The following is a 27,285-nucleotide window of genomic DNA, read 5'->3' as shown; positions in this document are numbered from 1 at the left end:
ACTCTTTTAAAGTCTGTAACAAAATGTTGTGTATGTTTTATCAGTCTTTTGTCGAGAGCATTTTAACTTTTTCCTTCATCTGCTGGTTTGGTGGCCTGGCTGTAAGAGACAAAAACAGCCTCTGCAGCATTGTAAAGGTCTGCTCTAAAATAATTGGCATCCAGCAGAGGGACTTGGGGTCTTTGTGGGAGAGGCAGGTGGTTCAGAAAGCCAAAGGAATAATTTCCCAGTATGGCCACATCCTGTCCTCTGAGTTTACGACGATGCCTTCGGGCCGCCGTTTTATAGCACCTATTTGGAGGACAAATAGGTATGCCAATTCTTTTATCCCATCTGCTATCAAGCTCTTGAACATGGACAGTGGCAGCCACTATGTGTAACATTGTAAACTTGTGTCCCAGTGTCCCTGTAACTTAATGTGCCACTTATAATTTATTACTTTTTTTACTCTTATTCTTGGTCTCTGTTATTTAGTTGTGCCACTCTACACAATTATGTGACAGTGGCCTAAGTGCCTTGGCCCCCTGGGGATATGTACTGATCTGCATATTAGTGTACTCCTGTTTGTCGCCTTGCTGCTCATTGTTATGTCATGGTTGTTGTTTGTGTTTTTCTATGCCAGAACTGCTTGAACTGAATTGCCCCCCGGGGACTAATAAAGTTGTCTGAACTGAACTGTCACCAGATTACTTTCATACTGATGAAAACTTAAAAATGTCAAGTTTCTGAGGCGAGCAGTTCAAAGATTTCTGAACCATTTGTCCTCCACATTAGTGAAGGGCTGGGAATCCTCAGTAACCATGGTGACCATGCCTCATCCACATCAGTCTTCCCTCCTGATGACATAAAAATGCAGTATTCAATCACAGATGTCATTAATTAGTCACAATTAAAATATAGATTAATGTTGTAGTTGTATATTTGTATGCTGTCTTATCATTGCATCCTAAAATGGCTTACCTGAGCTTGGTCCACCTTGGTTGGTCTCCTTGTTCCCATGTAAGGCCCTATAATGCCTCAGCATAGAGGAGGTGTTGCTGTATCCAAGTTCTTTGGAACACAGACACTTCACCTTTTAAAATACCAGACATGAGAAGAAAGAAATCAGAACAAGGGATATGCTGTGTTGCCACATTTATATTACACTAGTAATTACTATGTGTATACATTATTATGGGAGATCAGCTCAAATTGTTCCCAGACAGGGAAAATCTTTTCCTTCTCGCAGGTTCCATCGTAAAGTCAAATGACACTCGAATAGATCGCAAAGAAAAAACAGATACTACACAAAATGTGAGGTAACGGGGGACCTCCATTGCATTTCGTTGCCCCTTAAATTTCGAAATGAACGCCAAAACCACAAAACAGTTCCTGAATCAGTCACGTGGTACGTGGTCGAACAAACCTCGATACGCGCTTCACAAATATCTTCCTGGACTACTCGACACAGAAGACACATCACTACGAATGTCACACTGAGGAACAAAAGACCGTCTGTGTGGCAGCAGCTCAGCTTTATAGGCTACAGGTGGCTGATCAGGTGCACTGCAGTGGCCCCGCCCCCGGAATGTACCATTTCTGTGGGGGAGTTTGATTCTCTTTGAACAAATCCAGTTCCAATGCCTCAATTCATTGATTCAATCAATCAATCAAAGCTTTTAAAGTTACTAAAATTTCCTCCCAGTAAAAGGTCTGAACCTCACAAAGTCCAGCTTGTGTCTTACAGTCTTCCCCACATTCAGTGTTCATCACTTGTACAGGCATCAACCAGATATTTTACCAGAAATAAAAGAATGAATTTTAGGCCTTTATTTCAAGTTAAAGAAAAAAGAGGCCTCAGTATAAAAGCTATAAGAGATGAAAACAGAGCTCAGAATAACCTTTTTTATGCTTCAATTAGACATTTCAAGTGAAAACACGTCAACATATTCAGAAAACAGTCAATAAAAAGTGCAAACAGCCTTTTCTCTTTGAATATCTGCTTCTTTTCTTTGACTTGTCTTCCTGAGAGGAATGGGCATGTGATGGTCCTGCCACTGATTTCAATCTTGGCTGAATGGAGTCGCTGCCGTTCTCATGCAGATCTGTAGGTGTTCACCTGTGAGCCTGGAACCAGACTTGTTCTTCATGCTGTTGACGGTGGAAAAAGCCGACTCACAGCCGTCAGTGGGTCCAAACGTGGTCCAGGTGTGCAGTGCTGCTTTGGTTAGACCATGAAAACAGTGTGCAGCAGCCAGAAAGCAGCAGGTCAGTGGCCTCTAAATGCTCTTCATGCATCACTTCCTCACAGATCAATGAGCTCCAGCTGCAGAGATCCCACATGAGCCCACCTCAACGTCTGTGTCACCTCCTGTGAAAAGTTCTGTGATGAGGAGAGGATTGTGGGTCAGCAGGAGGAGCTGCTGCCCGAGGCTGAAGCTGTCAAAGCTTTTACTGAAGTTTCCACTCAGCTTGTGTATGAAGTCAACACAGGGAGGAACATCTCTCTCAGACTGAGTGTGTTCACTCTCCTTCAACATCTGCTGTGAAAATGTGCAGCTTCCTGTGGAAACATCTGACAGCTTTCATCCAATGAACCACTGAATGTTTCCGGTCCTGCAGCTTTAACTTGAGCTCATGAAGGTGTGATGTGATGTCAGCCGACACAGCAACCGTCTCCATGTTGTGCTCATCTTGCAGAAACAGTGAAATCTGTGTTGCTGTCTGACTCTTGAGCTGCTCTTGTTCATGACTTCAGCGCACAGAACAGTGTGATGGATGAGACGGTGGTGAGCTCTGAGATCAGGGTCGTCTTCTCTCTTCCCACCATGGCAGGGGCTCCATCTGTGGTGATGAGACCACCTGGTTCAGATCGACACCTCTCTGTCTCAACATCTCCTTTATTGCTGCATATATGTCCTCTCCTCTCGATTTGTCTCAGTGGTGTTACAGACAACAGCTCCTCACAGAGCTCTTTATCATCTCTGGGAAAAGATGGAAACCTTTTAGAAACAGGTGAGCATCATCAAAGATCATCTAGACTCTAGACGATCTTTGATGATGCTCACCTGTTTCTAAAAGGTGAAACCAGGTGTTTCTACTGACAGAGGAGATCATTCCGGCTCCGTCTACTTCCTGCTAAGACCCTCAGACTATACAATCTTTGATGATGCTCACCTGTTTCTAAAAGGTTTCCACCTCTTTCATTCTTCCATCCTGAGTATTTTCAAAGTAAAAGTGATCAAACTCTGGTTTAACGTGTCACATCTGTTGTCAGAACGGTAGAAACACTTAAAACAATAAATAACATGAAGTTAACAGTAGAAAAACACCACTTCAGCACAATGAGACAGTTTAATGAATATATACATGATAATACAGACTTGTTTGTTTGTTTTGTATTCTAATCAGCTGTTAATATTCAGTTTTTGTAATAAAACATCCTAATAACCAGTTTTTACATCCATCTGTTTATTATGTCACCATGGAAACGTTCAGATGAGTTTATGAACACGATCTTAGGTTGTTTTTTTTTCTTCTCATCATTATAAAAACACATAAAACAACCAGAAACATCAACATGTGAGTGACAAACATCTTGTTAAATAAAGCTTCAGAGACGTTTGATTTTACGTCCTGAATGTTTTTCAGGTTAAAGTGTTTAAATATAAAAACTGAAGTCGTATGGAAAGTATGACACGTGTTATTTTCAGAACATCAGTAAACGACAGAGTAAAATAAGATATTTAGATGTTCTGTAGATACGGGTCGCTCCACACCGACTGACCCAGGACCTGCCAGCTCATGTCACACATTCTTTTTAAAGACATTTGTGTTGAAACTTTGGTTCAATTCATGACAACTTGTAAAATCCAAATAGTTGTTTTGTCCCAAATTTCACCAAAATCCTGAAATTGAGTTTAGAGAGTCAAAGTTCAAAAATCCACAAGTTAAAAAGTATTTGGAGTTCAGCTGCACGATCACATTCAGTTCATTTAAGTTTCTACATGAAGTGTTCTGGAGAAGCGGGAAAAGTTCTGGATTGTGGGTGAGTTGGCTGGTTGGAACGACCCATAATCACTACATGACTTATTGATTCACACACATGTTGAAGCATTGAACATATTTGGTGAGAACTTAAAGCATTTAACAAAAGAAATGAAGAGAAAATGAATGATTGAATGTGAGTGTTAAACAAATGAGTCACATACAGATTGATGAGAGTCGTCAGGACAGAAGATCTCTGAGTCCCACTGATTCTGTGCTGCCACCTGCTTTCATTTCACCATCAATTCATGTCTCAGCAAACTTTTACACTCATTCTGTTTTGCTTTTATTATTTATTTGTTCCTTCTCTAAAAAAAAACATGTTTAAGCTTTAAGAATATTAAAAATCTGTTTTAAAAACGTCTTTTATCCTGAAACAAGTCAGAATAATAAAATAAAAAGAGGAGTTTAAGTTGTGCTCGCTGTGCTGCAATCAGACAGAATAATACTTGTTTCAGATATTTTCTAAAATCAAGTCAAAGTTTTTGTTCTTCACTCGATTTCTGATGCCAGGAAAGAAAGTTTAAAGGAGCAGTCTGTAGTTTAGTTGAAGAAATAACAACAAGCAGACAAAGATCTTCATCAGCTGATCAACAAACTAAATAAACTTTATACTGTTTCACTGTGTTTATATGTGGCGGACCCTGCCACCTCTCTGGCTTCAAACAGTGTTCTGTTGGAAAAAAAAATGTATTATTACCTCATTAATATTGTAAATATTTGATGTTCTTATATTGAGCTACTTTAGCAGAGGAGAAACATTTCAGTGATGCTGTGCGACATCTTTCAGTCTGATTATAAACTCGTCAGCTGATCGTTTCACAAACAAAGTCAGATTGAAACAAAAAGGAACAATTTGTACAAGTTTTGGACTCTTTGCTCTGAACATCAACGTTCAGAAGCATCAAACATGAGCTCAAATCTCTTCAGCACTTGTTTAAAAACGTCATCAGGACAGTTTAGTTTGTGATATCTGAAAGTGTTTCAGTATTTCATCCGGCTCTCAGACTTCCAAACATCTTCAGCCAACCGGCTCAGACAGAGAAAGACTTTTCTCACAGCTGTTTAGTTTCACAGACGAGATTCAAATCCAACAAACGTCCTGAAAATACAGCCGGACTTCAACAGCCACAAAACACTGAGAGAAACACAATGATTGTTATTCGAATGTGTTTTCTACTCATATAATAATCAGACAGAAATGAATAGATGCTGTGCAGTTTATCACGTCACTACAGACATAATTACATGTGTTAACCAACACCATCAAACTTTTAGTTTCATCATTAGAAACACATGAAACAAGTCAGAGTGTTTCAGGTGGAGTGTCGAGTACATTTGATCAGATTTTACTGTCCATTCACAACTTTGTTCACAATGATTCTTTACAATTAAAGCTGCAGACGAGTCAATGTTTTCTGTTTCTTACATTTCACTAATAGTTCTGGATTTTATTGGAACAAGAGCCGGAATTCAAAACAACAAATGACAGAAAGTACAAGTCAACGCAATTTACACAATTTAATGGAAGAAGTTTAAAATGTAAATGAAGAATCTTTTCAATCAGTTTGAATCATTTTTTACAAAGTTGACTGATGAATTTATGACAAGAAGCTGAAAGATTGATGTGACTGTGATCCTGTACAGACTCAACTGTTCAGCACTGACAATGTTTCTGTGACAGGAGGAGACTCTGCACACTAAACACCACACAGACACACTGAGGAACCAGAACTGGACCAGAAGAACCCAAATCCAGGATAAAGAGGTTCAGTGAATGTGGTGTTGAAGGTGTGGAGGTGGATCAGTGAGTCAGAGGAGACTCTGTAGAAGGACAGAGTGCCAGCAGGACAGTCCACATACACTGCTACTCTACCAGAGGAGGAGGAGGAGGAGGAGGAGGAGGAGGAGGAGGAGGAGAGGACTGTTTCTCTGTTATTGTGACAGACAGAGTAACGACCATCATCAAAGCACCACAGACTCCAGGACTGATCATTCAGTCCAAACACACAGTCTTTAATGTCTCCTTTCCTTCTGATTCTTCTGTAACTCACTGATATAGAAACTCTTCCTCTCCACTCGACCTCCCAGTAACAGCGACCAGTCAGACCAGTTCTACACAGCAGCTGAGGCCACACGGACTCAAACCTCTCTGGATGATCAGGATATGACTGATCCTCCTCCTTCACATATATCATCTTCCTGTTGTTGTCAGACAGTTTGATGTATCTGTCGACTGTGTTTGTGTCGACTGTGAGCTCACAGGAATCTGATGGAGAGAAAAAGACACAACACAGCTGCAGTTATTAATGTGTCATCAGTGTGATGATGACATCACAGATGTGAATGAGTGATGTCACAGTGTTTTCATGACTGAAAGTAAAAAGACACTCACACTTCCTCAGACCTGGTGTCAACCATCGGACTCCAGCAGGCTCCACCCTGAAAGGAGGAGGGGGGTCAGAGCAGCACATCCTCTTTCAGCATGCAAACATGGACATGACATGACTCTCATACACAGAAACACAATCTGTCCATCAGGCTGCTTCTCCCTGTTCTCCCTGAACCTCTTCACCTCTGCCACTCTCCTCACACACTGAGAGTGAGCCACAGGATGTTGGTGTGTGTGAAAGAGGACCACAACATCTGAGAACACACACAAACCTCCTGTTGGATTTATCACTTCATCTTTATTTTATTGGATGTTGTTGCTGTTTCCTGTGGGCGACCTTACGCTTGCTGTTTGATCCAATGTCAACTTGTGCTTATGTTTCTATATTATAGGACTTTTGGATTTGGACATCAGAACTTTTGAGGTCCGATTCCTGTTTGAAGCTTGGAGGGCTTTTCTGAATCTCAGCTGCACAGTCTGCTTTTTGTTCTTGCTGTGTTTCTGCTGCTTTGTTTTACTGTGCAAAGAAACAAATACAATTTATACGTAATAAATCAATCAGAAAACATTGGACGTTGGTTCCCGACCTCTGCCACAAAACCAAGTGACAGAGACTCCCAGACTGTTTCCCTCCAGAACCTCACAAGTGTCACTGAACCTGTTTGTGATAGAAACAGTTTCATGGTTTCATGTGTTGTCATGTTCATGTTACTGTAGTTCGGTGCTGGATTGATATCTGATGTATATTACAGCAGTAATAGTTACTGTGAGGAGAACTTCATGTCATGTTTGATGCCATTAAAAGCAGAAACAATGACAGAAAATGTCTCTTAGTCTGAAATCTGCTGTGGTAAACATGATGTGTCCAGATGTGACCAGAGGAACATCTGACTATGAAGCCAGGAATCTGTCTTTCTTTCTGTCTGTCTGTGGTTCATATGTCTTCAGACATGTTAGCTAACGTTAGCTAACATGTTAGCTAACGTTAGCTAGCTAGCTAAAAGTTCAAATGAAGCAGGACTCACGCTTGACTCGCTTGATTAACGGCTGTTTGCTAACATGAGCGGCCGTAAGCGCCAGCTAGCTAACGGTCGCTAATGTTAGCTATGTTATCCGCGTTTAGCCAGCTAGCTATCGTTAGCGACCGTTAGCTAGCGCGCTAAAGGCCGCTAACGTTAACTGGCTAGCTAACATGAGTCCTTCTTCATCTGAACTTGTAGCTAGCTAGCTAACGTTAGCGTTAGCTAATGAAGCAGGACTCAAGTGACTAACGGCCGTTAGCTAGCTAGCTACTTCAGAACCCCTCACACATTTTGTTACACTTTGAGACACCAAAAATGAGCACAGGTGTATTTTGTTTATTTTTGTTTACATGTTATGTGTTTACAACTTGTTTGGAGTCCTGTTGTGGTAAATTCGGTGGGCCATATTTCCCAGAAATTCCATCACTCTTTGCAGCTGTGAAGACCCTCATTTCAGATAAGGTCACAGAGAGCTCAGGCTATGAAGGTGAAAGTGAATATGAGGCCAGTGTTGCTCTACAATCGCCACCTCCTTAACCCAGATCTCCCAAACCAACATCAGTAAGTACATTTTTGAAATGATCAATTAAAAACATAAAACATTCTGTCACTGGTGATTTTCTTTTTTTTTATTCCTGTGTTTCTTTCCTTCTTAGCTGTTAGCATAGCATAGAGTCTACAGACACCAGCGATACAGCCCAGATGTGCATTTTTATTGGGATGATGTTTACAGATATGACTGTAAAAGAGGAGCTGTTAACATTACTGCTCATGAAAGATCACACGTGGGGAGAGGACATTTTTCAGTCATTCAAAGAATTTCAGGAGAAAACCAGCAGCAGCTCCTGGTGTGTAAACTGTGCAGTATTGACGGCTGTTTGTCACCTATGTGCATTACTGCTGTCAATGTTTATGTGCAGCACCAAGGGTTACTTTACTCTCTCAATATCAGTTATGCATTGTGTTATATAAAGTATACTCAGTGTATGTATAAATAAAGAGATGTTTAGTATTTTTTATGTAGGTAGATCATTTCAACCTGGTCATTTTGAAAGTAGATCTACTTTCAAAAGTAGATCTACTACTTTTATATGTCCAAATCAGTGTGTGCACCCTGCTCAACGTCACAAACCCTATAATATATTTTGATGGTCCTCTGTTCTGTTGTGACAATAAAACAAACAAGTTTATTTTTAAACTGCATTATCATATTATTTCAGTGAGGACTCATAAGTAACTACAAATAACTAATGTTACAGAAATGTGTTTATGTTTTGTGACGTGTTTCTGGATTTTTTAAAAATATAAATATATATATGTTGGCCGATATATTGGAATATCGGATTTTTAAATCACCAAATATTTGTATCGGTATCGGCCTTAAAAATCCTTTATCTGTCGGGCTCTAAACCTTAATGATCTTTTATTCTGAAAGTCCTTCCAATAATAAGACTACAGCAGTCTACAAAATAAAAGCTGCATCTTTTCAATTAAACCTGTATCTATCTGCAGCGTCTTTCACGTTTGTCTGCAATAATCTAGTTTTCACATGGCAGCTTTAAGATACAACACTGGGGCCGAACAATCAACAATCAACATGAGCTGCAGACTCTTGATGATGCTCTGTCTCTGCATCGTGATGTATCTTATAATGGAGACATTTCATCACCTCTAATACATTTATGTTGCTTTTACAATTTGTAAGTTGTTTGAAAGTGAACTGAACAAGACTAAAGAGGAAAATGTAAGAGCAATGTTTTATTCTTTTAATAAAATGCTGGACATGTAAAAAAAAACAAAAAAAACATCTGCTTTTGTGATTTGATGTGATTAATGGGTTATGAAAATAGTTGTTAGCTGCAGCTCTGTAACTTGTGACAACAAACACTACTCTGTGTTGTGTTGGTAGGGAGTGAGTCTCTCTGGTATGTGACAGAGCTACGAGCACGTTGCTGCAGTCACAGTAAAGTGCTGCTGTTATTACTGTAGTCGGACATAAAGTGTGTGGATAGACTCAGTTAGTGACTGAAACCATGTGTTGTTTGCTGCCACAGAAGAAAAATTTAAATTAATTAAAAGTCCATTCATGCAACGTTGTCGCGCGATCTTCCTGCATTCAAAACTTCCTATAAATCTTTCAGAATGAAGGTCCTGCATTATGTAGTTATTTTGAAAGCTTTTATTTTGAAGCAGCAAATTTAGGAAACATTGGATTTCAACCAGCTGCACTTTAACAGACTCCAGAACAGCTGAGAGTGAAACTGAGTCAGCAGCTACGAGCCAGGCTGAAGTAAATTACAACAGCATTAAACCAGAGGTCCACCAACTACTGTAGAGAGCTGCAGCTCTGCACAGGTCACATATCATGTTAATCAATGGAGCAGATGATTGATCACTGAATGTCTTCTTCTGTCATTTGATTTAGCTGGTGGTGCAAAACACTGAAACTTTCCTGCCCCTGCAGGCTGTTATAATGATAACTACCCAAACGCAGCAGCGGTTCACCAATTCTCTGCCGTTGGTCGCTCACACAGAGTGAAGCAGCTCCGCCTTGATTACAAACTGACGTGTAATTCACACAGAAAGCCGACGCTGCGGCTCCTATAGAGGCGTGACCTACACATCATGATGATGACCTCTGTGTGTTTTTAAGGTGTTACCCCATTTTCATTGTCAATCTAAACCCACGATTAGTTTATAATCATTTATACCATGGTCTGGGGGAATACTCGATTCTGATTGGCTGCAGGGTGTCAATTAACCCCTGATATATGGACACCTACTAAGTAGTTCCAGTCAATTTGACTGTTCACCACTGTAAATTAATGCACTAGCTGGCGTACCAAATCTGAATATTTTATTTCCAGCACTGAGTTCAGTGTATCTCAGTGGATGCTGTTATAATGTGTAGTGATTTAGAGCTAAAAACTTAACTTTGTCACTCTCAAGGATGTTTGGTGGGTCAGGACCTCACTTGCTTAAGTAAATAATTTCCATCAGTAAACTCCACACTGTCTGACTCACTAACGGGGACAGAGGCTGTTTCACTGAAGTCACGTGGATCTGCTGTATTTTCTTGCTCAGCTTTTGTTTGGTCGTGTAACTTTGGTTTGTGGGACATTTCTCTTTACTTAGTTGAGTGAAGGACCTGTGTTGTTATCAGACTGTCAGACCGACACGCCCTTGATATGCACAGCTGGCTTATTCATTCACACTGGTTCAGTTCACCAATAAAGCGCCCCTGATACTACTTCCAGAGGCGGATCAGCGTCGGAGCGAAATTTCACCCCTCGCCGCCTCCGAAAAATTCACAGAGGCGGAGAATTGGCAGTGTGCAGTGTGAATGTGGCTACTGACTGTCTGTGGCTGCAGCAGGACTCTACATACCTGAGAGTGTCCAGTCTCCAGCCTGGATCCTCCAGTCGAGCAGATAGCTGCTTCACTCCTGAGTCTCCTGGATGATTGTAGCTCAGGTCCAGCTCTCTCAGATGGGAGGGGTTGGAGTCCAGAGCTGAGGCCAGAGAAGTACAGCCTTCCTCTGTGATCAGACAGCCTGACAGCCTGCAGACACACAAAGCAACACACATCATACATCAGCTGACGGTCCTGATAATTAAGTGCACATCTGTGTTTAAGGGTTTAACATTTATCATATTCATTATCTTAGTTTTCAATAATCAGCACTAAACGTTGAATATAACTGAAGTCGATGGAAATGCCATTAGTTTTGCAAATATTTGGCCATGAATAAACATATTGTACAGATTAAAATGATGACCTGATGATGGCAAGAAAAGAAATAACAGTTCATCCTGAGGAAAGCATAAATATTAATATATATATTATAGTTTTAGGAGGATCAGAGGTGAAATGAATCAACAGTAAGATGGAATGAAGAGACAGTGTGAATGGGGCTTCTGTGTCTGTCTCAACCCAACCAGTTGAGACAGATGGCGTCTCACTACTTAGTCCGGTTGTGCTTGAGATTTATGCCTGTTAAAAGTCAGTTTTTTCATTCCACTGTAAATACTGCTTGCTCATGAGGAAAATGTTGGGTCTCTTAAATAAATTGAATTATATTAGGAGTATGATCAAGACCTGCTCCAATTGTAAAGTTAAATGAACTAATGACATAAAATAATGAATCCTGACCTGAGAGTTTCAAGGACACAGTGTGGACTCTTCAGTTCAGCAGAAAGTAGCTTCACTCCTGAATCCTGCAGGTTGTTGTTATTCAGGTCCAGCTCTCTCAGACTAGAGGACTGGGAGCTGAGAACTGAGGACAGAGCTTCACAGCTTCTCTCTGAGAGGTTACAGACACCAAGTCTGGAGCGTGAACAGTAAAAAAGACATTTACAGTATTGATAATATCATTGTAGAACATGTGAACTTGCTTTCTGTTTTACTCTAATATGTCAGAGAAATTAATAATCAACAAAAGAACATCTGGAATAAACAGACATTTAACAAAAATAAGTAGTATGGATTCAAAACATAGTTCTAACACAAGGCAGAGAGAGAGAACATTGAATTCAAATGTTAAAGAAATAACAATAGTAGTTTGAGACAAACTATGAACTACCTGACCTTAGAGTTTTAAGTTTACACTGTGGATTCTCCAATCCAACAGACAGATGCTTCACTCCAGAATCCTGCAGGTTGTTGTTACTCAGGTCCAGTTCTCTCAGACTAGAGGACTGGGAGCTGAGAACTGAGGACAGAGCTTCACAGCTTCTCTCCGAGAGGTCACAGCTACTCAGTCTGGAGCGTGAACAGTGAAGAAGACATTAGGCGATGCAGTATTCATAATATCATTGTAGCACATGTAGACTTTCTTTCTGTTTTACGCGAATATGTCAGAGATATGAAAAATCATTAATACTAAATCTGGATTCAACAGACATTAAACAATAATAAGTAGCATGGTTTCTCTCTGAGAGGTTACAGACACTCAGTCTTGACAAAGAATGATGAAGAAAATTAATTTTTATTTGGGTCAATAACAGCACATTCAAAATAAAGTAAAATAAGTAGTTTGAGACAAACTATGAACTACCTGACTACCTGACCTTAGAGTTTTAAGTTTACACTGTGGATTCTCCAATCCAACAGACAGATGCTTCACTCCAGAATCCTGCAGGTTGTTGTTACTCAGGTCCAGTTCTCTCAGACTAGAGGACTGGGAGCTGAGAACTGAGGACAGAGCTTCACAGCTTCTCCCTGAGAGGTTACAGACACCTAGCCTGGAGCGTGAACAGTAAAAAAGACATTAGATGATGCAGTATTCATGATACCATTGGAGCACATGTGACCTTGCTTTCTGTTTTACTCTAATATGTTGGGAGATATGAAAAATCAACAAAACTAAATCTGGATTGAACAGACATTTAACAAAAATAAGTAGTATGGTTTCAAAACATAAGAGTTCTGACGTGAGAGAGAGAGAACAGTGAATTCAAATGTTAAAGAAATAACAATAGTAGTTTGAGACAAACTATGAACTACCTGACCTTAGAGTTTTAAGTTTACACTGTGGACTCTCCAATCCAACAGACAGATGCTTCACTCCAGAATCCTGCAGGTTGTTGTTACTCAGGTCCAGTTCTCTCAGACTAGAGGACTGGGAGCTGATAACTGAGGACAGAGCTTCACAGCTTCTCTCTGAGAGGTTACAGTCACCTAGCCTGGAGCGTGAACAGTAAAAAAGACATTAGATGATGCAGTATTCATGATACCATTGGAGCACATGTGACCTTGCTTTCTGTTTTACTCTAATATGTTGGGAGATATGAAAAATCAACAAAACTAAATCTGGATTGAACAGACATTTAACATAATAAGTAGTATGGTTTCAAAACATAAGAGTTCTGACGTGAGAGAGAGAGAACAGTGAATTCAAATGTTAAAGAAATAACAATAGTAGTTTGAGACAAACTATGAACTACCTGACCTTAGAGTTTTAAGTTTACACTGTGGACTCTCCAATCCAACAGACAGATGCTTCACTCCAGAATCCTGCAGGTTGTTGTTACTCAGGTCCAGTTCTCTCAGACTAGAGGACTGGGAGCTGATAACTGAGGACAGAGCTTCACAGCTTCTCTCTGAGAGGTTACAGTCACCTAGCCTGGAGCGTGAACAGTAAAAAAGACATTAGATGATGCAGTATTCATGATACCATTGGAGCACATGTGACCTTGCTTTCTGTTTTACTCTAATATGTTGGGAGATATGAAAAATCAACAAAACTAAATCTGGATTGAACAGACATTTAACAAAAATAAGTAGTATGGTTTCAAAACATAAGAGTTCTGACGTGAGAGAGAGAGAACATTGAATTCAAATGTTAAAGAAATAACAAAAATAATTTGAGACAAACTATGAACTACCTGACCTTAGAGTTTCAAGTTTACACTGTGGACTCTCCAGTACAACAGACAGATGCTTCATTCCAGAATCCTGCAGATTGTTGTTACTCAGGTCCAGTTCTCTCAGACTAGAGGACTGGGAGCTGAGAACTGAGGACAGAGCTTCACAGCTTCTCTCTGAGAGGTCACAGCTACTCAGTCTGGAGCGTGAACAGTGAAGAAGACATTAGGCAATGCAGTATTCATAATATCATTGTAGCACATGTAGACTTTCTTTCTGTTTTACGCGAATATGTCAGAGATATGAAAAATCATTAATACTTAATCTGGATTCAACAGACATTAAACAATAATAAGTAGCATGGTTTCTCTCTGAGAGGTTACAGACACTCAGTCTTGACAAAGAATGATGAAGAAAATTAATTTTTATTTGGGTCAATAACAGCACATTCAAAATAAAATAAAATAATGAATCCTGACCTGAGAGTTTCAAGGACACAGTGTGGACTCTTCAGTTCAGCAGAAAGTAGCTTCACTCCTGAATCCTGCAGGTTGTTGTTACTCAGGTCCAGTTCTCTCAGACTAGAGGACTGGGAGCTGAGAACTGAGGACAGAGCTTCACAGCTTCCCTCTGAGAGGTCACAGTCACTCAGTCTGGATAAAGAATAATGAGCAGAATGAAGAAAATTATTTGTATTTGGGTCAATAACAGCACATTTACTGCATTATGAAAAAACTTCTCCACACTTACAGAGCTTTGTTGGAGGCTTTGACCACTGGCAGCAGCCTCAGAAGAGCCTCCTCTGGAGCAGAGTATTTCTTCAGGTCAAACACGTCCAGATCTTGTTCTGATGACAGTAAGATGAAGACCAGAGCTGACCACTGAGCAGGAGACAGTTTATCTGTGGAGAGACTTCCTGAACTCAGGTACTGTTGGATCTCCTCCACTAGAGAACGATCGTTCAGTTCATTCAGACAGTGGAACAGATTGATGCTTCTCTCTGGAGACAGATTCTCACTGATCTTCTTCTTCATGTACTCGACTGTTTCCTGATTGGTTTTTGAGCTTCTACCTGTCTGTGTCTGCAGACCTCGGAGGAGAGTCTGATTGGTCTTCAGTGAAAGACCGAGGAGGAAGCGGAGGAACAAGTCCAGATGTCCATTTGGACTCTGTAAGGCCTTGTCCACAGCACTCTGGTAGAAACGTGTTGATTTGCCTCCAAAGACGTCAGACAACCAGGATGTCGACTGCTCTTCTTCTGACAACAGATTGACTCCAGAGTTTATGAACATCAGATGGACATGAAGAGCAGCCAGAAACTCCTGAACACTCAGATGGATGAAGCAGAATACCTTGTCCTGGTAGAGTCCTCTCTCCTCTTTAAAGATCTGTGTGAACACTCCTGAGTACACTGAGGCTGCTGTGATATCGATGCTACAATCTTTCAGGTCTGATTCATAGAAGATCAGATTTCCGTTCTGCAGCTGATCAAAAGCCAGTTTTCCCAGAGACTCAATCATCTTCCTGCTCTCTGGAGTCCAGTGTGGATCTGTCTCAGCTCCTCCATCATACTTGACCTTCTTCACTTTGGCCTGAACCACCAGGAAGTGGATGTACATCTCAGTCAGGGTCTTGGGCAGCTCTCCTCCCGCTCTGGTCTTCAACAGATCCTCCAGAACTGTAGCAGTGATCCAGCAGAAGACTGGGATGTGGCACATGATGTGGAGGCTCCTTGATGTCTTGATGTGGGAGATGATGCTGCTGGCCTGCTCCTCATCTCTGAATTTCTTCTTGAAGTACTCCTCCTTCTGTGGGTCGGTGAACCCTCTGACCTCTGTCACCATGTCAACACACTCAGGAGGGATCTGATTGGCTGCTGCAGGTCGTGTGGTTATCCAGAGGCGAGCAGAGGGAAGCAGTTTCCCCCTGATGAGGTTTGTCAGCAGCACATCCACTGAGGTGGACTCTCTAACATCAGTCAGGATCTCAGTGTTGTGGAAGTCCAGAGGAAGTCGACACTCATCCAGACCGTCAAAGATGAACACAACCTGGAACTCTTCAAAGCTGCAGATTTCTTTGGTTTCAGTGAAGAAGTGATGAACAAGTTCCACCAAGCTGAACTTTTTCTCTTTCAGCACATTCAGCTCTCTGAAAGTGAATGGAAATGTGAACTGTATGTCCTGGTTGTCTTTGTCTTCAGCCCAGTCCAAAGTGAACTTCTGTGTTAAGACTGTTTTCCCGATGCCAGCCACTCCCTTTGTCATCACTGTTCTGATTGGTTCATCTCTTCCAGGTGAGGCTTTAAAGATGTCTTCTTGTCTGATTGTTGTTTCTGGTCTGTGTGGTTTCCTGGATGCTGTTTCAATCTGTCTGACCTCATGTTCATCATTGACCTCTGCAGTCCCTCCCTCTGTGATGTAGAGCTCTGTGTAGATCTGATTCAGAAGGGTTGGGTTTCCTGCTTTAGCGATCCCCTCAAACACACACTGGAACTTCTTCTGAAGATTAGATTTAAGTGTACGCTGACAAACTACAGCAAGAAGTTCTAAATGGACAGACAACAAAAAATATCATTAAGTTATTTATAAAGCAAATATGTCAAATTCCTTCCCCAAAAGATTCATCATCATCAGACTTCAGTAAATGTCTCATTGATCCATCATGTTAAATCTTTAGAGAAATCCTCTTACTGCTCTGCAGACAGTCAGCCAGCTCCTCCTGCTTTATTCTCCTCAGGAAGTGAAGTGTGATCTTCAGAAATGCCTCTCTGCTGCTCCTCCTCTGCTCTTCGTCCTCACCGTCCAACACCTCCTCATCCTCCCTCTGACTCTCTAAGCATTCTGGGTAATCTGAACTCAGAACCTTCTGGATCTTCTTCAGCTCGTTCTTCACAAAAGTCACAATGTTCTCCTCCAGCAGCTGAAACAGAATATTATGTGAATGACAACATTTAACATCAGATCCATGTTGGACAGATTCACCACTGGTCTGTAAAGTGCAGCATGGAGATTATTGTGAACAGACTGGATGTAAAAGTAGTTGTTGTTCATGTACAGACCATAAATATGGAGTCCAGGTGTGTCTGATGCTGCTGGACAGACGGACCTCTGGGAACCTCTGAGCTCTCCTGGTCGACTCTGTGGAGGAATCATGAAGAATCAGTCACATTGTGTCTGTCCACTCAGAGACAAACACAAGCTGAAGGTCCTTTGAGTTAAAGTGTTGATGACATCATTGAATTAGATGGTTTCCTCCGACATCAAAGTGTTGGTCGTACTGCTGATCCCAATGTGAATCAACAGTCAGTCAGTTTACTGGGTTGGTTCAGCAGCTTGTCTGGTTTAGTCCCTCCAGCTCTTATTGACTCGTTTAATACTGTGGACAGCAACACACAGCTAACACAAGCTAGCTGGATGCTAACTGTCCAGTGCAAATTGGTGAAGAGTCTCAATAAACTTGTATTCAATCTAGATTCCAACATTGGAGAATGAAAAAATTATTCATTACATCTTTTTGTTTTCATTTAAATTGTTTCTGCAATAAATTTGAATCTGACTGTCGTACAAACTTGATTTTGACTATTTTGTGTGTTGCTTTATGGCGATTAACGACACAATGACCTAATTATAAAGATAACAATGAATTGATAATTTGTAAAAACAAGCTATACTCATGTAGACATGACTTGTAATACTTATCTCTGAGTTTAAAAATGCTCCACGTAACTTTAGACATATTTGTAACAGTTTATTATTTTGGATATCTAATAAATATTGTAAAACAGTAAAATGTTCTGCCTTCATTCATAACTTTTTCTCAAGTGTCCAAACTATATTTAAGAGATCAGAAAATGAGTTATTTGTTTTTATATATTTTATATCTAATTAGCCGATGTATCAGTTATCAGAGTTTTTTATTCCTTCATATGGGTTTCAGTACCGGCCCCATGAAGTCCGGATGGGTCGGGCCCTTGTAACATCAGATATAACACACAGCTCTTCCTCTCCTCAGCAGCAGGACTCAGATTTCAGGAGGAGGTGAGTCACTGCTGTTTGTCCACAGGAGGAACACTGTCCTGTCAGAGTTGTTGAGGGACGGACATGAAGAAATGTGAACCTGTCCTTTAATACTAATCCTGCTCTGACCTCCATCATCACTCTGAGAACATGAAGACCATCAGGACAACTGGTCAGACTGGATTTAATGAGGACAAACATCAACAGAGAGCAACATGACAACAACTTACTGTCTGTCTGAGGAATGTGCTTCTTTAAATTCAATAACAAACTCGTTCGACTTGTTACTCTTGAAGGAAACACAGCTGGGTCCAGGGCCAGGTCCATGTCCTGGTTCAGGTTCAGGTCCAGTAGAGGCTGGTCTCCTGTTGGACAGAGAAGAAGACCACCAGAGATGTTAATTCACTTTATAGTCTTCAGACACAGAAGCTTCTGTCCATAAAATAGAGGAAAATATCAGGAATAAACCTTCAGAGAATATTGGACCAAACTAATTCAATAAAGTGAAATGAAGAGTTGAAGACTGGTTCTATTGGGCAGCTTTCTAAAGTGAGAAGATAAATTTAAGTGAAGAAGAACAAAGCTGAAAATAAACATCAGGTTTCAAAAAACATCTCCACAGTTAAAACATGAATCAGTCACATATTAATGTTATTAACAGCTCACCTCTTTACAGCAGGAGCTGGTTGTCCTTTAAAATCAATGAGAAGATCATTTGACTGGTCACTCTTGAAGGACACACAGCTGGGCTCAGGTCCAGGTCCAGGTTCAGGTCCAGGTTCAGGTCCAGGTCCTGGTTCAGGTCCAGGTCCAGGTCCAGGTCCAGTGGTTTTAGAGGGAGGGCCTCCCTCCTCTCTGTCCTCACACTGATTCATGCTGCTCAACTCACACACACTTTCATCTGGAGAGGAAACACAAATCATTCATCTGCACATCAACTGAACATTAATTGACTATTATTCATTTCAACCATGAACATTTAAACATAAAACAATTATTTCTCAACAAGAAGTATAAAGTGACCTTTGAAAAAGAGAGAAAGGACAAAATGTTTGAAACATTCAACAAATAAAATGAAAATGTTAAAAACTAAGATGAGCTGCAGAATTACACAGCGCAGCTCCTGATTGGTCAGTGGTTATCAGTGGTTTAATGGACTAAATTCAAGAGGTGTGAAGCAAAGATTACACAGCAACACACACACACCAATGAAATTATTATTCTAAACAACGTTTGGCTCTAAGAAACTGTCAAGTGTTCTCCACAACTTTTGACATCTTAAAGACCAAACGACACAGAGTCTTCACTTGGCAGGACAGCAGGGAGAAACTGAAAACTAACTATTAATTAAGTCTGTCAGACAAATATTTAGATTTAATATGTCGTGGAGTAGAAATATAAAGTTGCATAAAAAGAAATATTAGAGCCTAAATACAGTATTTGAGTAAATGTACTAAGTTTCAATCCACCTCTGTTGATAATAATCATCTAAAACTCTAATAGTTTCTATTTATTAACATATTTACTGTTGTCTGAGTTTGTTCATAAATATTTCATTTGAATGTATTTAATGTCAGAAAAACATCAAGAAAAATAAAGACACTGATGTTTTATTATTATTATTATTATTATTATTATTATTATTATTATTGTTATTAATAGACAATCAACACTTTGCTAGTGTGCTTCTGTTATTACATCTAACATGATTTTACCTGCATGTGATGAATTAACTGCATTCATTTTGAGTTCAGAGAGAAAAATGTCTCGACATCGAGCCCAAAAAATATTTCTTGTTTATGTGAAAATATGTTATACATATTTATATATATGTGATCAATAAAATATCAATGCTTGTAAGAAAAGAGTTTTCCAACATGTTTTTTATGTAGTGAATCTTTTACAGATTCTGTTCGTCATCTTACTCTGATACAAAGAGCAGCGATCTGAGTTTAACCTCGTGTGTGACTACTTAATGTGTTACAAGCTCAACAATATAACATAATATATAATATACACCTATGTCACGAACATAACACTTGTTTACTTTATGGTTGCGAGTGTGCTTCACCTGTGTGACGTAGCTTAGGTCTGAGGTCACATGACGTAACACACCGTGGAGTAATAATATGAATAATGAGAAGAAGTTAAGCTTCTACAGTGAAACTCTAAATACTCAAATATGTTTAACCAAGGTAGTTAAACTGTCGTCAGTCTGTGTTGGCTGTGTTTCAGTAAGTAAGCAAGTATCGGCACAAAATGGCGGATGTTCTTATCGGCAGTTGTTTCTCCGCCGTCGTCCCGAGTTTAAACTTAAACGAGTTCGTCGAGAAATAAACAACCGAGCTTCAGTTTTTGTGCTGTTTCCGGTGTAACAATGAAAAGTAGAGCTTGTGTTAGCGAGTCGAACATGTCAGATTCATTACATTACCTTCAGCTGGAGGTTCAGACGGAGAAAACTATCTGCAACACACCTGTCAGAGAAAGTGAAACTAAACTGTGAGCAGGAAACAGCCAGAAAGGCGTGTGACTGACTGGGAGTCTTCCTGTTAGACTGAGAGCTGCAGCACGACCCACAACGAGCTAACACATGCCGAATTTACAAGAAGGCCCAAATAATGAAGAATCAGTCACAAACAGCGTTTCTGGAGTTTATAAAGTGTCTCCTAACTCAAAAACTCACTAAATGGAGAGATTTCATAGTCTGGGGGTTGACATGTTCAAACTGTTAGTCACGTCGCCACAGAGGCTTTCTGGGTATTGAAGTTCCAATCAAGAGTAGAATGTGTTGGTCAGAATGTTTTCACAGCTGATGTGGACACCATTCATTATTAAATACGGCACATTTCAATGAATATCCTTGAATATATTTGTCTGTGTGATGCTGCTGTGATAAAAAACAAATGTGTTTTTATCACACTGGAGCAGAAAACCCTCAGACTATACAATCTGTGATGATGCTCACCTGGTTTCCACCTTTTTACAGCAAAGAAGCACGAGATGGAAGCAGAATTCAATTAAAAAATGTAACAAATGTTTTAAAATGCTTTCTCCACATATTCCTAACTATCTGGACCTACTTGTTAATTCGGCAAGGATTATAAATACAATATAACCAGACTCCCTTAACAAATCGTCTGTTTATAAGAGTTGTTGAGTGAGGAGAAACTTTCTAGAATTTGTGAAACAGCTACAACAAATCCTAGATCATTGGTGACTTCTTGTAAATTCGGCTTTAAAATGCAAAACATTAGGATGTTTATTTCCTTGTAAAACGTGTCAGTTTGCACCAGCCTACATTAAACAGTAACTACTGTAATATGAGCTACTTCTTAGTCATGTTGAATATAAAAGCAGCTTTGTTACAAGATCAGTTCAGGGCTGGATGAAGAGTCAGAGCTGTCAGACTGAGAGCGCAGGACACGAGATTCACCACAAGAGGGAGCTAAAGGGCAGCAGAGCAGAGGAGAAGCACCAGGAGACACAAAAACACACTTTAATAAATCTCTTTGACCTGTTTCACTGTTTTCTGTCACTTTACTCGTTTATATTTTCTTTTCATGTGTGATTTGATTCAGAAAGTGCTCCATGAATTATCATCAGGGGGGTTGAAAGCTTTAATTTTTCTCCTTTTTGTTCATGTTCTTATTTTTCTGAGTTTGAAATGAACCTCATCTGTATCTACCCAGAGCTGCTGTCAGATATTAAAGGGTAAATTCAACTGAAAATAGGAATTCAGTCCTCGTCTTTTCAGCTCCGTGCTGATGGAGAGTCAGGTGAAGTGTCGTAGTCCACAGAACATCTCTGGAGCTCAATTAAACTTTGCTGAATTAGTTATCAGAACTTCCTGTTTGCAGTGTGCCTGTGGATATACACGCTACTGTCACCAGATTACTTTCATACTGATGGAAACTTAAAATTGTGAAGTTTCTGAGGCAAGTTCTGCACATGAACTTCTTTTAAAAGGATTTCTAATTGGATTTACAGACTCATCATACCAAAATGGTCATCATTAAGATGAAGCAGCTGCTTAAAACTTTCATTAAAAAAACAAAAATGATTTTAAAGTAACTATTAATGCATTTTCAAGTATAACAATGTATTATACTTAGAAATGCAATAATAGTTGACATATTGAAAGTGAACAAAAAAAACTTTTTCATCTTGGTCTCAGTTCATGAAGAAGACGAGAGGTTCAAACAGCTGAACTACATTTTATTGTGAAAGGCTGCTGTGTTATCTTCTAGACATATTCTACATTTTGCAAGCATGTTTAAATGTTGATTTTGTTTTAATGTGTATGGAAGTTATTTGGTGTAAAAGACATAACGGTGAGTTCCCTCTCAGGATCTGACGCACCTGGAAGAAGAAGAAACAAAGTTAAAGTTTCCTGTTAGCAACAAGAATCTGACAGATGATAAACTTAGTTCCTCATTACAGGATGGTTTACAAATGCCTCATCTGTTCTCACCTGCTACCTTTTCACCAGCGAGTCCTTCAGGCCTCGTCAGCTGGACGGCAGCTGGTTTTAAAGTTCTGGTCCCGGGGTCCGCCCCTCTTCTCATCGTGCAGGGCTTTGTTTCTGCTGAACATCTGAAACAAATCAAATGCAGACAGAATCAGACAGAAACACTACAGGATGTAGAAACTGACACAAACCTTCAAACTGTTTATTTTCTACTTGTTGTGGCTGTTGTCTTTTCATTCTCAGGTGACAGTCAGCCAGCTGAGCCTGGTGTCCCACGTACCTGCTGATGGTTATCGCTGTGCAGCTGCACGCCTGGCAGATCTACTACAGCAAGAAGCTGCTGGACCAGAGGTTCACCAGCACACAGGACCAGAAGAAGAAATCAGCTCATCTGAGGTTCTGTGAGGACAAAGAGGAGCAACTCCCAGAACTGTTGTGCTCCTCTGTCACCCGTTTCTACTTTTATATTAGAATCGTTCCTGGACTGCTGCTGTCCGTCTGTACATTAATCCTCCTGGCCTTTTCATCATTCAGAAACTGTAACATGGAAGTTGTTATTGTGGAAACATTAAAAGTACATTTAAATCAGACTGGATCATCTGTCAGCTGGTTCTGAATTCATTTACCCCTCAGCCTGTTGTGTTGTCTCAGAAATCTTGTGACGGAGGATCGGCTGACTTCAGCTCTCCTGAAAAACTGTTGCCTGTGCAGATAAACTAACCACCATAGATGATCTATTAGAATCAGAAGTTCAGGATTTCAGATTCTGTTCAGTTATTTTATTGAAGATTGAGTGTGATGATTTGGAAACAGTTCAGTAGGAGTGGTCTCCTATAAAAGAAACAAACAGAAATAATTAGTAACAAACTCAGACTGGTGACTTTACAAAGGAAATTCATAATTGTAAATTCTCCTTTGATTTCACCAAAGTGCTCTTCAGCAACACCATAAGTGCATCAGAAGTGACAGTCAACCATAATGATCATTAAATAGAGACCCAGTGGACCAACAGCCCAACACATGTGATCCAGAACCCAACAGCAGCTCCCAGAATGTGTCCAAACCTAAAGTAGCATCACGTCACCAACACCAAGTCATGACATCACTCACCTGAGCAGGTACGCACGGCTAGTGATGGCGAGATGAAGCTTCATGAAGCATTGAAGCTTTCCATCCAGTTGGTTCACACTTGGGCCGAAGCTTCATGGCTTTGGTGCAAGAAGCTTTGACTTGAATTGTGCTTAAATGATAATGCCAATAAACATAATATAGTCATAATGTCTGTTTTTCTGATAGAATGATGGTTGAAGGTATTTTTGGACCTCTGTTGCATCAGCTGTGACGTTTGTGGTCCTCTTCTGCACAACTGTGGCGTCCAACCGATGCCACAGTTTGCTACTGAGGATAGAGAAACAGGCTGTAAGTGACTAAACAGGCCTACAATAACACAATTTGATGACGATGATGGGAATTACTCTGATCCCGACACCCTCTTCTCCTCTGACAGCTCCACTGTGGCATCGTTGAAGCGGGACAGCACTTTCAGAGATTCTGCAATGATGTCGTGCTGTTCTGTTGTCAGGGGGACAATGTCCATACGTAGACCTGCCAGAGCCGCTCCTACAGGTTCCCTTAGTTTGTGAACGGCTGGAGCATGTGTGTTCCAACATGTTTCCACCTCTTGAATGAGCTTTAGAGAAGGCCGTCCCATTTGCTCCTGAACCTTTGTCAGCCTCTCCTATAAAATTTGCCAACAAAAAGTGATTAATTCAAGTGTCACTACTGCAGCAGCAACTTAAACAAAACAGAGTGATTTAGAATATTGCACTGAAATAAAGGAACTCACCTTTGCAGTGGTGCTGCTCTTGAAATAGCCCACCATCTTTCTTGCTTTTACCCTGATGTCAGACAGCACAGTGTTTTGTCCAAGAGCCTTTTTAATCAATAGATTTAACATATGTGCCACACGAATTGTGTGATGCAAACGGAGCTCCTTGGCACAAGCACCCCTATTTGCTGCACCATCAGTCACGAGGCACGTGACTTTGTGGGTGATTCTCCACTCTGACAAAGGTGCTGCTTTCATCCTAGCCAGATCCTCGACAGTGTGGGCCTCAGGGAAATGCAGCACCCCCAAAACAACAGATTGTAATGAGGTGCTTGCATCTACAAAATAGCAAATCACAGCCAGATACGCATCAGTATTAACTGAGGTCCACATATCTGAAGTCAGGCTGACTGCAGATGCCTGGGACACAAGGACTTTGGCTTTGTCCCTGGATTCCTTATATCTGTCCTCCACCACAGCTTTCAAAGTCTAAAGAAAAGAGAACATTCTTGGAATGGCAAATATTAGGAAATGGGGAAAAATGCTTCATGTGCTCACATAAGCACCTGCCTTGTGGGGAGAACATGGGTAGAGTTCAAAGCTTTCACAAGCTTTCTGAACCATTTGTCCTCCACAATAGTGAAGGGCTGGGAATCCTCAGTAACCATGGTGACCATGCCTCATCCACATCAGTCTTCCCTCCTGATGACAAAAAAATGCAGTATTCAATTACAGATGTCATTAATTAGTCACATTTAAAATATAGATTAATGTTGTAGTTGTATGTTTGTATGCTGTCTTATCATTGCATCCTAAAATGGCTTACCTGAGTTTGGTCCACCTTGGTTGGTCTCCTTGTTCTCATGTAAGGCCCTATAATGCCTCAGCATAGAGGAGGTGTTGTTGTATCCAAGTTCTTTGGAACACAGACACTTCACCTTTTAAAATACCAGACATGAGAAGAAAGAAATCAGAACAAGGGATATGCTGTGTTGCCACATTTATATTACACTAGTAATTACTATGTGTATACATTATTATGGGAGATCAGCTCAAATTGTTCCCAGACAGGGAAAATCTTTTCTTTCTCGCAGGTTCCATCATAAAGTCGAATGACACTCGAATAGATCGCAAAGAAAAAACAGAAACTACACAAAATGTGAGGTAACGGGGGACCTCCATTGCATTTTGTTGCCCCATTAACTTTCGTATTGAACACCAAAACCACGAAACAGTTCCTGAATCAGTCACGTGGTACGGCCGGCTCGTGAGGCTTCGAACAAACCTCGATACGCGCTTCACAAATATCTTCCTGGACTACTCGACACAGAAGACACATCACTACGAATGTCACACTGAGGAACAAAAGACCGTCTGTGTGGCAGCAGCTCAGCTTTATAGGCTACAGGTGGCTGATCAGGTGCACTGCAGTGGCCCCGCCCCCGGAATGTACCATTTCTGTGGGGGAGTTTGATTCTCTTTGAACAAATCCAGTTCCAATGCCTCAATTCATTGATTCAATCAATCAATCAAAGCTTTTAAAGTTACTAAAATTTCCTCCCAGTAAAAGGTCTGAACCTCACAAAGTCCAGCTTGTGTCTTACAGTCTTCCCCACATTCAATGTTCAACACTTGTACAGTCATCAACCAGATATTTTACCAGAAATAGAAGTCGTCACAGGCGAATTAATTTAAGGCCTTTATTTCAAGTTAAAGAAAACAGAAGGCCTCAGTATAAAAGCTATAAAAGGTGAAAACAGAGCTCAGAATAACCTTTTTTACGCTTCAATTAGACATTTCAAGTGAAAACACGTCAACATATTCAGAAAACAGTCAATAAAAAGTGCAAACAGCCTTTTCTCTTTGAATATCTGCTTCTTTTCTTTGACTTGTCTTCCTGAGAGGAATGGGCATGTGATGGTCCTGCCACTGATTTCAATCTTGGCTGAATGGAGTCGCTGCCGTTCTCATGCAGATCTGTAGGTGTTCACCTGTGAGCCTGGAACCAGACTTGTTCTTCATGTTGTTGACGGTGGAAAAAGCCGACTCACAGCCGTCAGTGGGTCCAAACGTGGTCCAGGTGTGCAGTGCTGCTTTGGTTAGACCATGAAAACAGTGTGCAGCAGCCAGAAAGCAGCAGGTCAGTGGCCTCTAAATGCTCTTCATGCATCACTTCCTCACAGATCAATGAGCTCCAGCTGCAGAGATCCCACATGAGCCCACCTCAACGTCTGTGTCACCTCCTGTGAAAAGTTCTGTGATGAGGAGAGGATTGTGGGTCAGCAGGAGGAGCTGCTGCCCGAGGCTGAAGCTGTCAAAGCTTTTACTGAAGTTTCCACTCAGCTTGTGTATGAAGTCAACACAGGGAGGAACATCTCTCTCAGACTGAGTGTGTTCTGCAGCTTTGGGAAGTGTGTTCACTCTCCTTCAACATCTGCTGTGAGAATGTGCAGCTTCCTGTGGAAACATCTGACAGCTTTCATCCAATGAACCACTGAATGTTTCCGGTCCTGCAGCTTTAACTTGAGCTCATGAAGGTGTGATGTGATGTCAGCCGACACAGCAACCGTCTCCATGTTGTGCTCATCTTGCAGAAACAGTGAAATCTGTGTTGCTGTCTGACTCTTGAGCTGCTCTTGTTCATGACTTCAGCGCACAGAACAGTGTGATGGATGAGACGGTGGTGAGCTCTGAGATCAGGGTCGTCTTCTCTCTTCCCACCATGGCAGGGGCTCCATCTGTGGTGATGAGACCACCTGGTTCAGATCGACACCTCTCTGTCTCAACATCTCCTTTATTGCTGCATATATGTCCTCTCCTCTCGATGTGTCTCAGTGGTGTTACAGACAACAGCTCCTCACAGAGCTCTTTATCATCTCTGGGAAAAGATGGAAACCTTTTAGAAACAGGTGAGCATCATCAAAGATCATCTAGACTCTAGACGATCTTTGATGATGCTCACCTGTTTCTAAAAGGTGAAACCAGGTGTTTCTACTGACAGAGGAGATCATTCCGGCTCCGTCTACTTCCTGCTAAGACCCTCAGACTATACAATCTTTGATGATGCTCACCTGTTTCTAAAAGGTTTCCACCTCTTTCATTCTTCCATCCTGAGTATTTTCAAAGTAAAAGTGATCAAACTCTGGTTAAACGTGTCACATCTGTTG

At 40.8% G+C, this 27,285-nt stretch overlaps 2 protein-coding genes and 1 long non-coding RNA gene across 3 annotated transcripts; all 3 read right to left on the bottom strand.

The window, feature by feature from the left end:
• Window positions 1-5,753: 5,753 nt before the first annotated feature.
• Window positions 5,754-19,565, bottom strand: LOC115577617 (NACHT, LRR and PYD domains-containing protein 3-like; the record flags this gene model as incomplete). The annotated part of the gene is made up of 10 exons (XM_030410492.1): window positions 19,538-19,565; window positions 18,489-18,513; window positions 18,053-18,187; window positions 16,865-16,943; window positions 16,497-16,725; window positions 14,557-16,351; window positions 14,286-14,459; window positions 11,593-11,766; window positions 6,422-6,468; window positions 5,754-6,295 (listed from the first exon to the last, which is right to left on the bottom strand). Coding segments are annotated over exons 1-10 (3,228 nt in total), but the record flags the coding sequence as incomplete, so codon positions are not given.
• A 2,451-nt stretch (window positions 19,566-22,016) lies between these two features.
• Window positions 22,017-22,413, bottom strand: LOC115577622 (uncharacterized). Its single transcript, XR_003983234.1, has 2 exons — window positions 22,294-22,413; window positions 22,017-22,181 (listed from the first exon to the last, which is right to left on the bottom strand). It is a non-coding gene; the product is annotated as an uncharacterized LOC115577622 (long non-coding RNA).
• Window positions 22,414-22,490: 77 nt separating this feature from the next.
• Window positions 22,491-24,742, bottom strand: LOC115577621 (uncharacterized). Its single transcript, XM_030410497.1, has 4 exons — window positions 24,137-24,742; window positions 23,766-24,028; window positions 23,401-23,688; window positions 22,491-23,121 (listed from the first exon to the last, which is right to left on the bottom strand). The coding sequence occupies exons 1-3, from the start codon at window positions 24,509-24,511 to the stop codon at window positions 23,532-23,534; spliced, it is 795 nt and encodes a 264-aa protein (XP_030266357.1). The 5' UTR covers window positions 24,512-24,742; the 3' UTR covers window positions 22,491-23,121; window positions 23,401-23,531.
• Between the last annotated feature and the right edge of the window lie 2,543 nt (window positions 24,743-27,285).

This window comes from Sparus aurata, unplaced genomic scaffold (genome assembly GCF_900880675.1).
Source record: "Sparus aurata unplaced genomic scaffold, fSpaAur1.1, whole genome shotgun sequence".
Lineage (NCBI taxonomy): Eukaryota > Metazoa > Chordata > Actinopteri > Spariformes > Sparidae > Sparus > Sparus aurata.
This window is presented reverse-complemented; position numbering and strand designations above follow the sequence as displayed.